Here is a 14,068-nt window from a genome sequence, read left to right as displayed (position 1 = left end):
AGGCAGGCAGAAATCCAGGCAGCAAACTTATGAACATATACGTACTGTAATGATTATAATCACCATGCAAGATCGAAAAAAGACGGTCATCGTGTTGTGTGGCGCTGTTAGAGGTGCTGCGTCTGTGGCCGTCTGGAATGCTTTTCCTTACATCATTAGGAAGCCACTGAAGCTCTTCTTCTTGGATAACTTTGACATTGCTACTTAAACCCACTCACCTACCCTCTCGCTCACTAACTTAACCACTGACCCACACAACAACTCACTCACCCACCATCTCACTCACCCATGCACTCACTTACTCACCATCTCACCCAATCAACCATGCACTTGCGGTACCGCCGCAGCGGAGCAGCTCCGTCGGGGGCCGTACCCACCGCCGTGACACCACCACCGGGCGGTGATAACGCCGCCCGCCGCACGAACGCACACACACCCCACGTAGAGCCGGGAGGGGAGGTCACCTGGCCGACGAGTTTTTATCCAGAGGCCCCTAATGGGATCAAGCTTCATGGTTTCCCGCGGCCGGGAAATTGGGCGATCTCCCCCCCGTAGCTGACGCGCACCACGGCACCATGACCAAATGTTAAAATTACATGGTCATGACGGAGCCCGTAGAGCCACCGTGGATGAAATCACACGGCATGGGGCGTGAGAACAGCGGTACGCCTTAATTATGGGTAGGATTAGGGACTCACACACACACACACGGCACGGGGCGTGGGAACCACTGTGCGCCTTTGTCATAGGTAAAATTAGGGACCCCCAATAACAATGGGACGGGGGCATTCCGAAATCTGAATGGACAAGGCGGCACGGCGTGGGATCCGCGGTACGCCTTTTGTTATAGATATAATTAGGAACCCCAATGACAACGGGACGAAAATAGTTCCGCCATCTGAATGGACGAGGCAGCACGCGTGCGGTGGCAGACCTCTGCGATGGGGAGGATAAAATCAGGAGGGTTGGGGCAGTAACGAGAGTTCTTCTTCAAAATCATCGCGGTCCACGGAGCAGGAGAGTCAGCCATTCGAGAAATCCATGTGACGAGCTTCAGCGCAGCCAGGCTCAACCCTCCCCGGAGACGACCCACAACATCGCCTTTCTACAGCTTCCAGCGCAGCAGGGTGGAAGTAAGCGTGAGTAAGAGAGAGAGGTAAGTTTGGGCTATATAAGCGAGGGTAGAAAGCGGAGCGATAGGCAGGGTGAATTGAGCCGAGGATTCCCGAAGGACAGGCTATGGGGGGCCTGCTGACTCACACAATCACGCGTAGTTTAACGGGTTACTCGCGGTAAATAAAATAGCTAGTAGGAGGATAAAACTGTGTCGTATGGTCTTTGTGAGTGTGAAGAGGGTGGAGAGTATTTGTGTTCACGCGCATACGCGGCTGTTTGCGGCGGATAAGGGAGTGTAGCGCTTTGCGCTCGCGTGCGTGCGTGCGCGGTTGTTTACGACAAGGCGGAGCGCTTAGCGTGCGCGTGCCTACGCGGCTGTGTACGGTGGTGTTTAGCGCTCGCGTAACCGTGCGACGGTTTACGGCAGTGCTTAGCGGGCTTGGTGTTCGCGTACCTGTACGATTGCTTACAGTAGGGCTTAGCGCTCGCGCGCCTGTGGGATTGCATTGCGGTCGCGCACTTGCGCGATTGTCTAATAGCGAGGTGACGAACTAAGTACCTGACGTGCGCGTATTCGCGCGGCTGTTTAAATGGCCCTTCAAATCGGAGCGGAGCGACTTCCTCCCATCAGCACGCTCACCGCAGCACGCCGCCGATCTCGCATAGTGCGCCGCAAGCGCAAAGCGTACGGGTCATCAATTGAAACATGCCTATGCGGGCAGCCGCAAAGTCAGGGGTGCAAGGGGGCGAAAACTTGGGGGTTGGTAGCCAAGACCCCACAGAACAGCCGGGGGATAGTGGGACGGATTTAACGGGGGAGTCGGGGGACCACGGCCAAGACAATTCGGTGATGGCGGGGGACGGTAGCCCCCACACATTCACTCAATCATTCAGTCACCCACCCACCATCACTTATCTACCTACTCACTTGCACCCTCACCTAAGCACTCACTCCCCATTCCACTCACTCTTACAAATGAGACTCCAATATTATTGTCTTGATTTCTCACCCCGGTTAAAAACAATAAGCAAAAATAACAGCCCCAATTACAAAGACGTTACAAAGACGTTACCATGATGGTGGTAGTGGTGGTAATAATGGTAAAATGGTGATGATGGTAGTGGTGTTGATCATGGTAATAATGATGGTAATGATGGTGATGATGATCGTGGTGATGGTTGTGATGATTATAGTAAGAATGGTGATGGTGATCATCATGGTGGTGATGTGGGCGGTGATGATGCTGATGATGATAATGATGGTGGTGATCATGGTGGTGGTGATGATGACAGTGGTGGTGGTAATGATGGTGATGAGGGAGATGGTGGTAATGGACGTGATGAGGGTGATGGTGGAAATTATGGTCATGGTGGTTTTCACGGTGAGGATAGTGATGATGATGGTGGTGATGATTGTCGTGATGGTGGATGTGATAATGGTGATGATTATGGCAGTTTTTTGTGGTGTTGATGATCGTAATGATGGTGATGATTGTGATGATTGTGATGGTGGTGATCATGGTGGTGGCAATGATCATGGTGTTGATGATAGTAGTGGTGCTAGTCGTGGTGTTGATGGTGATGAGCTTGATGGTGGTGGTCATGATGCTGATAGGAGTTTGACGGTGGTGATGACAGTGGTAGTGATGGTGGTGATGATGTTGATGGTGGTGATGATGGTTATGGTGATGATGGTCATAATGATGGTGATGATGGTTATGGTGATGACGGTCATAATGATGGTAATGATGATGAGAGTGGTGATGATAAGTAATGATTATGATTATGGTGATGGACGTGATAATGGTGATGATTATTGTGGTGCTGATAGTGATGATAATGATGATGGGGGTGGTTGATGGTTGGTTGATGGTGTTTGTGGCAGTGGTGATGATTGGGATAATGATGTTGATGATGATGTTGCTGATGATAGTGATGATGATGGGGTGATGGTGATGATGATGATTGCAATGATGGTGTTGATCGTGGTGATCATGAAGATGATGTTGGTGATGGTGATTATGATGGTTTTGGTGGTGTTGATAGTAATGATGATCGTGGTTGATAGTGATGGCGGTGGCGATGGTGATGATGGTGATGATGTTGGTAATGATGATGATGGCAATGATGGTGGTAGTGATGACTATGGCGATTATGATGGTGGTGGTGTTCATGGTGGTGATTGTGGTGATGAAAACAGTGGTGATGATGATGGGGTGATGATGGTGGTGATGGTGTTGATGCTAGTGATGATGATGGGGTGATGATAACAGTGATGATGATGGGGTGATGATGTTGGTGATGCTCATGATGATGATGGTGAATCACAGGGATGAGGAGGCGTGGTGACGCAAGCACGCACTGCAGGCGAAGGAGCGGCCACACGAACCTGCGATTTGTACTGCACCGGCGACATCGCTCACGCAAGCCAACCTGAACCTCACTCTCCCCCCTCACCCTACCCCTCCATGCTCACCTGTCACCTTCCCCTCCATTCTTCCCTCACCATCACCTTACCTCACACTCTGTTCCACCTTCCCCTCACCCTCACTTCACCCTCTACTCACCATCCACCCTCTCCTCCGTTTATTGAGTTTCCGTCTCAGTTTCTTAGGTTTCTATCTCTCCTCATCCTCAGGATGCACGACTCAGATCCACGATCTTCAATGGTTCATTAGAACACCCCACACACATCCCAGGGTAGAGAGGCTGCGAGAATCTCTGCCGACCCTCGTGGATCACCTCCATGGAGTCGGCGCGGTAAAACGCCAGGAGCCCCCCCTCCCAGTGCAGGTGAAGCCCGATTCTGCGGAGGGAGGGGGCCCCCCTCACCGACAGTGCAGTCTCCACTCCACCATGAACCACTGAGAAGCTGTTAAACCATTTCTCTAAACACCAGGACGAGTTGCTATCTCCCAGCAGCTGTGCAGCACCACTCCCTTTCCGTGGGATCGTCCCGTACGCGACTCCAACCCGACACCACCGCGCGTCCCCCACGTCCACCTCCCAGTAGTGGTGGCCAGACGAGAAGCTCTCACAGCACAGGGCTTGTGCACGGCCATCAAACCGGTGTGGGTGATGGGGGCGACCCTGGGAGGCAGGGACCGCTGTCATCGTCCTGAGATCCGAAGAGATCTGGAGTTGGTTATTAGCTGAGTTTGTGTCCAGAGTTGGTGAGCATCCGTCTGTGACAACAGTGATAACAACATCACTACAGAACAACATCATCACCATTATCCACTATCACCACTATCAACATTACCACCACCAACCATCATCTTCACCATCAACAATAACATCACAAACATCACCATCAACAACCATCCTCACCATGAATATCATCAATTACAACTACATATACATCACCACCATCATAAACACTGTGGAAATCAACAACATCACTATCGCCATCAATACAGTGCCATTCGCCATTAAGTGGTGGTGACGTCACCACGGCGCTTGTGCCAGGCTATGTGCACGTTGAGGCCACGTTAAGTGTCGAACGCCCGCTGGCAGGAGGTCATGGGGCAGACCAAGGTGCTATGGGTCGACTGAGATGACTGGCCAATGCACTATCATTACCACCATGCTCATCACGACCACTATCAACATCATTATGACCATTACCAGCATCAGGAACTCATTTGAGGTTGAAACTGAATCGTAGAGGCCAAGGACTGGATAAGATATCACCTGCCACTGATGTTAGCCTTGGCGGGTAATCAAAGCCAGGTAACTAGGTTCGCAGTGCAGTGTGCTAACCACTATGCCACCACTCCCCCCATGCACAAATGCACAGACACATTCAGAGGAACAAATTGCATCTCAACATCACAATTACCCCTGACTCGTAAAGCTGATTATTTGCACAAGATCGTCATACTTAGCCTCATGGCTCTGTTCAGTCAGGTCCTGGATTGGGATGTGAACAAAGACTAAGATCCCCTGTGTAGCCTAAACAGACCATTGGGGCAAGTGCTGTTAGCGAGCATCTATGATGACCAGCATGGCACACGAGGAGGTGGGTGGCCAGCACCACGCCCGACCACCTTTTTCTCCCTAGTGGCGATTTTGTTTAAATACAGGATCAGGCTCCAGAATGTAAACAAAGAAAAATATTCCCCGTGTTGCCTTAACAGACTGCCGAGGTAAATCAGCACCTTTGAAAGCTGGAACAGCACATGATGGGCTTGGTGGTCCGCACTACGCCTGGTCACCTTTGTCTCCCTCGTGGTGATGTTTACACACAAAACTAGGTAAGCATTTGAGGCTGAGTCGACCTCGTGCACACACACACGGTGATCATTTATTGTGAAGATGGCCCCATCACCCATATTTCACACTGAAGAACTCACACAGGAATTTGGCCACAGTTTCCTCGGTGCCTTTAAGCGAAGCAATGTCCTCTTGGCTAGGACCTGAGGGTGGATCTGCTGTAAACCTCCCTGTCCTGTGAAAGCAGAACAGACATGGCATCGTCACTCACAGGATCATCACAGCTCCATCACGTAGACACACATCACACAAAGCATCATCACTCATCTCACAATTACAGCATCACTACACAGAATTACTATTACCACACACAGCATCACCACATACGGTATCAAAACACAGCATCACCACACAGCATAAACGCACACAGCATCATCACGCACATCATCAACACACACCATCATCACACACAGCATCACCACACACACTATAACCACACAAACCATCATCACACACAGCATCCCCACACACAGCCAGTATCTCACTGCCCACACCCCACACTCAGTCCCATGTTGTCATGTGTCGGGTAATGAATGAAAGTCGTATTTTACCTGCACATCTCCTCCAGGTGCCCCTATGGAAGAGAGAGAGATACGGTACTGTGACTCTACCTCCAATCCCTCATGATCAGTGGAGTTCCCACTGCAACACCGTGGGTGGAATATAAACCCCAGAGTCTTGGCTTATGACCCTATGATCACCAACACTGACTTACGGGGCAAATATTTCAGAGTAAGACCGATTGATAGTAAACGATAAACTACTATTTTATTTTTCAGGTAAGGCCCACGCAGCTACGTAGCTCTTTTTCAGAAGGGACCTGGCCACAAATGATAGCTCAACGAAGTGGTTCATCTCGTGGAAATTTATAGCAGCTCAATACTCTAAACGCAGGTTTCCAAATGTGGAGGGAAAAACTGGAGGATCCGGAGAAAAATCCATACCACCATGGAGGGAGAAATGTAAACTCCAAATGTATATGGATGTCAGGGTTGGGATTAAATCCCGGACCTTCGGTATACCAGGCGAGGTAGTTAACATCTCGCCACCCCCATGAGGACCAACATGAATTTGCACGGCAAATATTTCAGAGTGAGACCGGTTGATATTGATCTGTGTTGAGAGGAACGTAGGACTAGTAGTTTCTGGAGTTACCAATGCACATGGTGCAGATCTTGTAGAAGTGATGTTCAAGACACAATGATATCATTAATAAGTGTATGAGACCTCGTATTTATTTTAGCTTCACGAATATGAATACTGAAGCTCACGCATCCAAGTGGAGGTACACAAAGTAAAAAGCAGAGATGAAATCAGCTTGTGAGCAGGCGCTGGTGGATTGTTGCATCGCGGCATCATGAAATGTGGCAATGGGTTGGGGAGGCCTTCATCAATAAGTGGATAGATTATCGCTGATGGCAATCATGAATACCGTGTACATTGTTGTTGTATGGTTGATTTAAAAGGTGCAATTCCAATAACATTTATTTATATTCACAATGAAACAAACTTAATGGGAATCTGTTAAAGGACGGGAGAGAGAATTAATTTAACTGAGAAAATATGAGCTGGGCTTCCAAATGGCAGCCACTGGAGCTGCGATGCGAGTCCATGAGTGGAGCTGTGTTCTCAAGCCCAGTGGATGCGAGCTCTCATTCAGGAGCCTCCCTCTGCTGCTGCTGGTGAGAGGGCTCTGTGCCAATAGCGACAGTGGAGACTCATCGCTCACCTGCAGGAACGCGAGCGAGTCCCTCTCCTGCGCTAGGGCCTGCAGGCGTGTAGCTGCTGCCTGGAGCTCGCTGATCTCGCGCTGGTAGTGAGCGATCTTCTTCTCGATCTGGGTCAGCAGCTCGCGCCCTTTCTGCTCCGCTTGCTCTAACGCCGTCTTCTCCTCCACATCCAACGCTGCTCTCGCGCGGGCGAATCTGACCGAGATTGAGGCCTTTTCATCTGTCATGGATCCCTGCAAAGAGAAAGAAATGCCACCTCTGTTCATTAAATGTCTGGTCCTTTGTGAAATGACATTCAGGTGTCCGGACAGTGATACGAGTCTGCAGCACTGAGGCCTCCTTCTTCCTCTGATAGCGCTGCTGAGCATTTTCAGTACAACACGATTTGGGGGCTGTGAGGCATCATCAAATACCATCAGGAGTACATTTAGGGTCTGTGCCATTCTCATTGCGCAAGGCTATCAGGACGATGCTGTGTTTGCCTTCCCATGAAGCAAAGATTAATTTGGAATTTGCCTTCAACAAGTAGAGCCCTAAGGAATTGGGAAGTGAGGCCAATTCCTCTTCAAATTAATAATTTGAATGTGAGAGAAAACCACATATGTATGGATGAAGAGAGTGGATCATGAAACCACTTGCTAAACTGGCACCTGGCCACTCTAACGCCTGATTGGTTTCACTAAAAGAGTGTACAACAGTCTGTGTGTGATCCACCAACTCTGCCACCAGAGTATTGGATAATAGGCGTGTACCACCTCATCTGACCAATATAGATAACACGTTGAAGTGGTAAGTTGTTTAGAGATATGGTAATGTGGAATTTCCACCACTGATTGAGTTTTTCAGTGGAGATGAGAACCATCTCGTTGCTCGTCCTGATTATTCAGGCACATTGACCGTTGTGTCTTTCGTCCCACAATGTGTTTTGAGTCAATGGAAGTCCACGTGAATGAATTGAGTTGTTCTCCATCACAAATACTACTCAGGGTGGAGTCACGGGGTCACAGAGTCACGGTACCTGCACGTCCCTGCGAGCGGCCTCCATCCGCCTCACGGACTCCTCCGCCTCCCTCCTCTTCTCCTCCACCGCCCGCGTCTCCTCTCCCACTTGTTTCTGTGAGAGACGTCACCAGGGGAGACTCCACTCACTCTCTGAGCATCCCCTCCCAACCCCGCTCCACGTGAACCCCTTCACAGTGACAGGGGAAGTAGCCCCGGTGCAGCGATGGAGGCTGAGGGAGCAAGCGCTGCAGGGACCTAATTTCACGAGGAGCTCAAACGTGTGCAGGGCTGCCGAAGTAGTGGGTGGGGCTACCTGAGTAGTGGGCGGGGCTGCTGGAGTAGTGGGTGGGGCTACCTGAGTAGTGAGCGGGGCTATCTGAGTAGTGGGTGGACAGGGCACCAGAGTGGTGAGATGTTTTCTGCCTTGCCTGCTATTCAGGAGGTCGTGGGTTCGAAACTGCACCTGATGCCTGTTTATGCAGTTTGCATGTCTCTCTCCATGGTCGCATGGATTTTTCTCTGGGTCCTCCGGTTTTTCTGCCCACGTTTAGGAAGGTGCGTTTAGAGTATTTGGCTGCCATACATTTAGACTTGATAAGCCACTTTGTTGAGCTGTAATTTGTGGCCAGGTTGCCAACTATACATAGCTCTGTAGGTTTCACTTGGTAAAATAAAAATTGGTTAAGTTTAGTTTTGCATGGTACAAGGAAGGGCTGCCATGTCTCTGTTGAGTGTCGGAGAAATTCGGTAACGAGCATCTTGATGAAAATATAAAAACGATCACGAAATACTTGGTCTTTCAAAATCACGCGACATTTCTGGAACACCAAGTCCAGTGACCCGGTAGCTGCTGTCGAGTGCGGCACTAAAGTGGCACAGACCGGCACGAGGCTACCAAGTGGTGAGCACTGCGGCTCACGCAGTCCCAGTCGTTTTGCATTTCGTTTCAATTTTAGGGGATGCTCCTCTCTACCACAACCCACTTTTTGTATGCGAACCACAGTCGTAGCATTCACGTAATTTTAAGAACACGTTGTACGCATTAAAGTTCTTCAGTTTTATCAAATATACTAAGAGCACATTTATAAATTTGGCATACAACAGGATTGAAAAAAAACTTGTGGTTGTATTATGTCTGCACTATGACAACCTCAGCATACTTTATATTAAAACAACGTTGTTAAAATGTGAACGAAAAATGGGCAGCTGAGAGAGGAATGATTTTTAGTTGGATATCATTGTTCAGTTCATACTTGGAAATGATGATTTCGTGCACGACAGGCTCCCTCTCACTCACAGGCAGACCGTCTCACCTCCCGTGTCTTGTGCTCATCCTCCAACGTAGCCACATCGTGACCCTTGTGGTCTCCTGCGATGATGCAGGTTGTGCAGACCAAGCTCTGGTCCTGTCGGCAGTAAAACTTGATCTCCTCTCTGTGTTTCTTGCATTTGCGGTCCTCAGGATTCGTGTCTGGATCCACCAGAATGTGGCCCCTGAACTTCGGGTTCTCCTGATGAGGCTTTACATGAGTCACACAGTAGGACATATCACACCTGAGGCAGGTCTTCGAGGCAGCAGTAGTGCCATCGTTGCAGAAGTCACACAAGACCACGGTGGCCATTTCATCTGCGGCACTGCGCTGCTCCACCAGGTTGGCGAGCGTCACGCTCTTGTTCAGCTGGGGCCTCTGAGGGAAGGTCACTCGGCACTGTGGGCAGGAGAAGGACTCAGCCGCATCCCAGGCGCCCTCCACGCACTCGAGGCAGAACGAGTGGCCGCAGCTGAGCGTGCAGGGACAGCGGAAGGCGTCCAGGCAGATGGGGCAGGTCAACTCCCCAGGAGCCTCGCTACCACTGGGAGCCGCACTCGCCATGGCCCTGTGGATCTACTCAGAGACGGGCGCTGACTGTAGCTCAGGCAGTCTCTGTAGCTCAGACAGTCTCTGTATGTAGCTCAGGCAGCCTCTGGCTGTAGCTCAGACAGTCTCTGGCTGTACCTCAGGCAGTCTCTATCTGTAGTTCAGGCAGTCTCTGTCTGTAGCTCAGGCAGTCTCTGTCTGTAGCTCAGGCAGTCGCTGGCTGTAGCTCAGGCATTCTCTGTCTGTAGCTCAGGCAGTCTCTGTCTGTAGCTCCGGCAGTCTCTGTAGCTCAGGCAGTCGCTGGCTGTAGCTCAGAAAGTCGCGGGCTGGAGCTCAGGCAGCCTCTGGCTGTAACTTCAGACAGTTGCTGACTAGCTCAGGCAGTATCCGGATGTAGCTCAGGCAGTCCCTGGCTGTAGCTCAGGCAGTCTCTGTCTGTTTCTCAGGCAGTCTCTGTCTGTAGCTCAGGCAGTCTCTGTCTGTTTCTCAGGCAATCGCTGACTGCGTCTCAGACGCTAAACAAGGAACAAGCCACGTAAATAGGTGACAAGGAAGCAGGAAGTCTTTCAGTTTGATTTGCGTCTCACGAGGCGTGCCCTGGAATGTGTTGATGTGTCAGCGAGTACAGACGTCTCCACTCCAGGGGTGGCTTAAAAAAGAAGACTCAGATCACCTCGTCTCAAATACTCATAAATACTCATCCTCACTCACCTCATCGCAACTCACTTCAGAGGCCTTCCATAAATAACGTCACGCGATTTTGGACGATTTTTTACCCCCCCCCGTCGTACAGCGTCACAAAAAGTCAGGCCCCCCCTTCAAATATGACGTCACAAAGCTCTGCCCCCCACCCCCCAAAACCATATTTCCATTTTGAAAATAAAACATGCTTCAAATCGCTTTAAACTATTGTCATTGTAGTGCGTATTTAATGTGGCGTTGCACTCTGATGTTGCAGGAGAATACATATTTAAAAGGAGGCGTTGGAAAACTGAAATTTAGCATATATTATATTGAAATTATCTTATAATTATAAAATATAAAAGTAATTATAACGATTAAAAAATACTTGAAACTTCGTAGTAAAACAAAGTAAAATGGAGAGTACAATTATAACAATCACAGATTCATTTCACAGAATGAAAAACCCTGGTAGAATAATTAGAATCAAAATGTTTAATAACAATCATTAACATTTTTTTCAAAATGTATGCTTCTCCATTCTCCCATGGAGAAGCAAAATGCTCCTTCATGGAATAAACTAAAGTGACTTTAGTAAATTTAAATAATTATATAGTTAATAATGGAAATTTATTAAAATTAGTGTTGTTTTAACAATTCTATATTTATTTAAAGTTGCGCATTTTAATGTGACGTCACATCTCTCAACCCCCCCCCCTCGTCACACATCGTCATAAATGTCTGACCCCCCCCCCCCTCCTAGGTGCATGACGTCATTTATTGACGGGCCCTCACCTCATCTCACATCACCACAACTCAATTCAGCTCACCTCATCTCAACTCACCTCATCAACTCAACTCACGTCAACTCACCTAAATTCACTTCAACTCACCTCATCTCAACTCACCTCACGTCAACTCATCTCACCTCATCTCAACTCACCTCATCAACTCACCTCAACTCGTCTCAACTGAACTGGCAGGGGGATGTGGGGGCTGACGTCCACCTCCCCGCTCCCCGTGAGCCGGTGGGGTGTGACGTCCACCCCCTCCACTTACCCCTCCTCGCCGATCGCGTGATCGGCCCCCCCGCGCCAGCGCCCTCTCTGAGGGACATCGCTACTCGGCTGGCTCACCACCGCCCGGGGTTATCTCGCACACGCCCACGTACACCACCACCACTGATGCGGAGGTGGCTGCGTGCACGCGCGCGCCCCTGCCGGCGCTTGTTTCACACAAAGGCTAGCGCTAAAAATAGCCTCATGAATATGCACGCGCCCCTCCCCGTGGCTAAGCCCTAATCCGCTGTGTAACAATGCTACGTGAAAAAGGGGATGGCTGCGGCAGGACCCTGGGTGCACGCCTCGCCTTTGAGGCTATTTTTACAATGTCCACGCGCCTTGTAAAGGCGTGCGAACGCCAGCGAGCGGGTGGATCGACCCCGCCTTAATCACTCACGCGGCGCTGCAGACACACATGCAAAACCCCGCGTAACCTGTGGTGGTAGTATAGATGGTAATAGATGCGCACCTCACACACCAACCCCGCGCCGCCACTCCGCAGCCCCGCGCTCGCTCTCACGCCGGGCACACCGTCTCTACACGCAGACGCGCCACACAGATCACAGACGCTACGCCGAGGCTCTACCAACACACACAGAAATCACACCACACCGATATTCTGAACTATAGTTTATTAATGGTGCCAATACGCATGACCCGGAGGAGGAATATTTTGCGAGGAGAGCCTAGCGTAGCTCTGTCTATGAGCCCAGTTACACAAATGTTCTACCATGTACCTTGGAGCTGTACTCACGGCGTCGCATGGACACAGTGAGAGTCAGAGGGAGAAGGACGAGCGAAAACCTCGCCTATCACTGCCTCGTAGCAGCACTCGCTGGCATCACACGAATGCTGCGAGCGGCTCGAGGAGGCAGGATGGCAGGGAGTGGGTCTGGATCGCCCGGAGGTTGAATACAACTGAACTCACCGTCCCAGGGCACCTGTCTTTATTCTCTAAACTTCAAAGGCCCAGGGTTATGTCATACCACGCAGCCAATCGGGCGCTTACCCATGCTTCCTGTCGTCGTCCCGCTCCACCGTCTCTACCGTGGCCTAATCTCCTCACTTCAAAGGCCCAGGGTGGCATTGTACCGTGCAGCCAATCGCGCGCTCACCTGCGCCGTCTACATGGAGGGCCACGGGGTCTGCTGCTGCTGCAGCCCCTCACCCATCGTCCTCCCGTGCTCATTAATTCTAACCCACTGGTCTGCCCTTCTGGCCGAATATTCCACCCTCCGCCTCTCCCAGTGTCGTGAGTAACTCATTGCGGATGGCCCAGTGAACCTTTTCGTTCAGCGCCCATACAAATCTTAAGCCAATTTAGGTGCACCGCAATGTAACCTGTCCTGTGAGGGTCGGCCAATTTCCTGGCATCGGGAAACCGTGGAACTCTCCCTCTAGGGGCCCTTCAGATTAAAACCCGATGTGCCAGGCAACCCCCCATCAGGACACTACGTGGGTGCGCTGTGTGTGGCTAATTGTTTAGTGTGGCGGCCGGGAGGGGATTGCGGCGTTTGCGGAGTTGCTCCGTGGTCGTGGCACCACAGGAATGCTGCGAGTAAACTCGTTGCTTTCTGCCTCTCTACTCCATGAGATTGTTGTTGTTATCTTCGTCTTTCAGCTTTCTTTCAGCTTCTCCTTTTATTTTTAGTTTAACACTTTGAACTACTTCGTGAAAATAATTTGTTCCTGTCTCAAAGTCACGTTCCAGTTGTCGAGCTGTGAGACACCGGTGGGAGTTGCCGTGTTTAACTCGGTCACGTGGCTGTGGCTCTGGGTCCAGTTTACGGAGCCACAAACCACCTAGCAAGGCCCTTTGCTGAACCTGGCACAGTTTCCCGCTCATGTGGGCAGGGGGCAGGCGCCCCACGGGGGTCCGGCCGTAACACATCAACATAAGCGCGTAAAAACTAAATAGTACCTTTTTTGCCGGTATCAAAGTTTGAGATAATAATGATAGGTTTAACCATTTCTGGCAATAAAACAGCAGTTGTGTTAAGATGTTAAAACACGAAACAGAAACCTTTGCAAGGAATAATGTCTGCATTAACCACTTACAGTACTTGTGGTGAATATACGAACAAACATACTCTGATTATTATATAGGCATTGTTTTTGAAACTGATTAGCCTACACCAGAGACGGCAGTCTTCTTAATGCCTAGTCTCACCACCAGTGTAGTAGACCAGAGGACAACATAAAAAAACAGTACAAATACAATGCATGGATCAGAGTATTGCGTAGTGAGATGCCCCTGTAGTTGTTACAGTCTGTGCGATCTTTTTTCTTAAAGATGGGGACCACCAGGGCATCCGTCCAGTCCTGCGGAACCCGTACAGTGGTC

The 14,068-nt window shown here is 50.1% G+C and overlaps 1 protein-coding gene across 1 annotated transcript; it reads right to left on the bottom strand.

Annotated features, from left to right (window-relative positions):
• Window positions 1-652: 652 nt before the first annotated feature.
• LOC116957294 (E3 ubiquitin/ISG15 ligase TRIM25-like) lies at window positions 653-10,554 on the bottom strand. Its single transcript, XM_032979365.2, has 6 exons — window positions 9,437-10,554; window positions 8,140-8,235; window positions 7,121-7,354; window positions 5,943-5,965; window positions 5,472-5,566; window positions 653-4,301 (listed from the first exon to the last, which is right to left on the bottom strand). The coding sequence occupies exons 1-6, from the start codon at window positions 9,995-9,997 to the stop codon at window positions 3,751-3,753; spliced, it is 1,560 nt and encodes a 519-aa protein (XP_032835256.2). The 5' UTR covers window positions 9,998-10,554; the 3' UTR covers window positions 653-3,750.
• Window positions 10,555-14,068: the final 3,514 nt, after the last annotated feature.

Source organism: Petromyzon marinus, chromosome 72 (genome assembly GCF_048934315.1).
Source record: "Petromyzon marinus isolate PM22_M1 ecotype Great Lakes invasive population chromosome 72, UKy_Petmar_22M1.pri1.0, whole genome shotgun sequence".
NCBI classification, from domain to species: Eukaryota; Metazoa; Chordata; class Hyperoartia; order Petromyzontiformes; family Petromyzontidae; genus Petromyzon; species Petromyzon marinus.
Note: the sequence above shows the minus strand (reverse complement) of the source record. Positions and strands in the feature narration are given on the sequence as shown.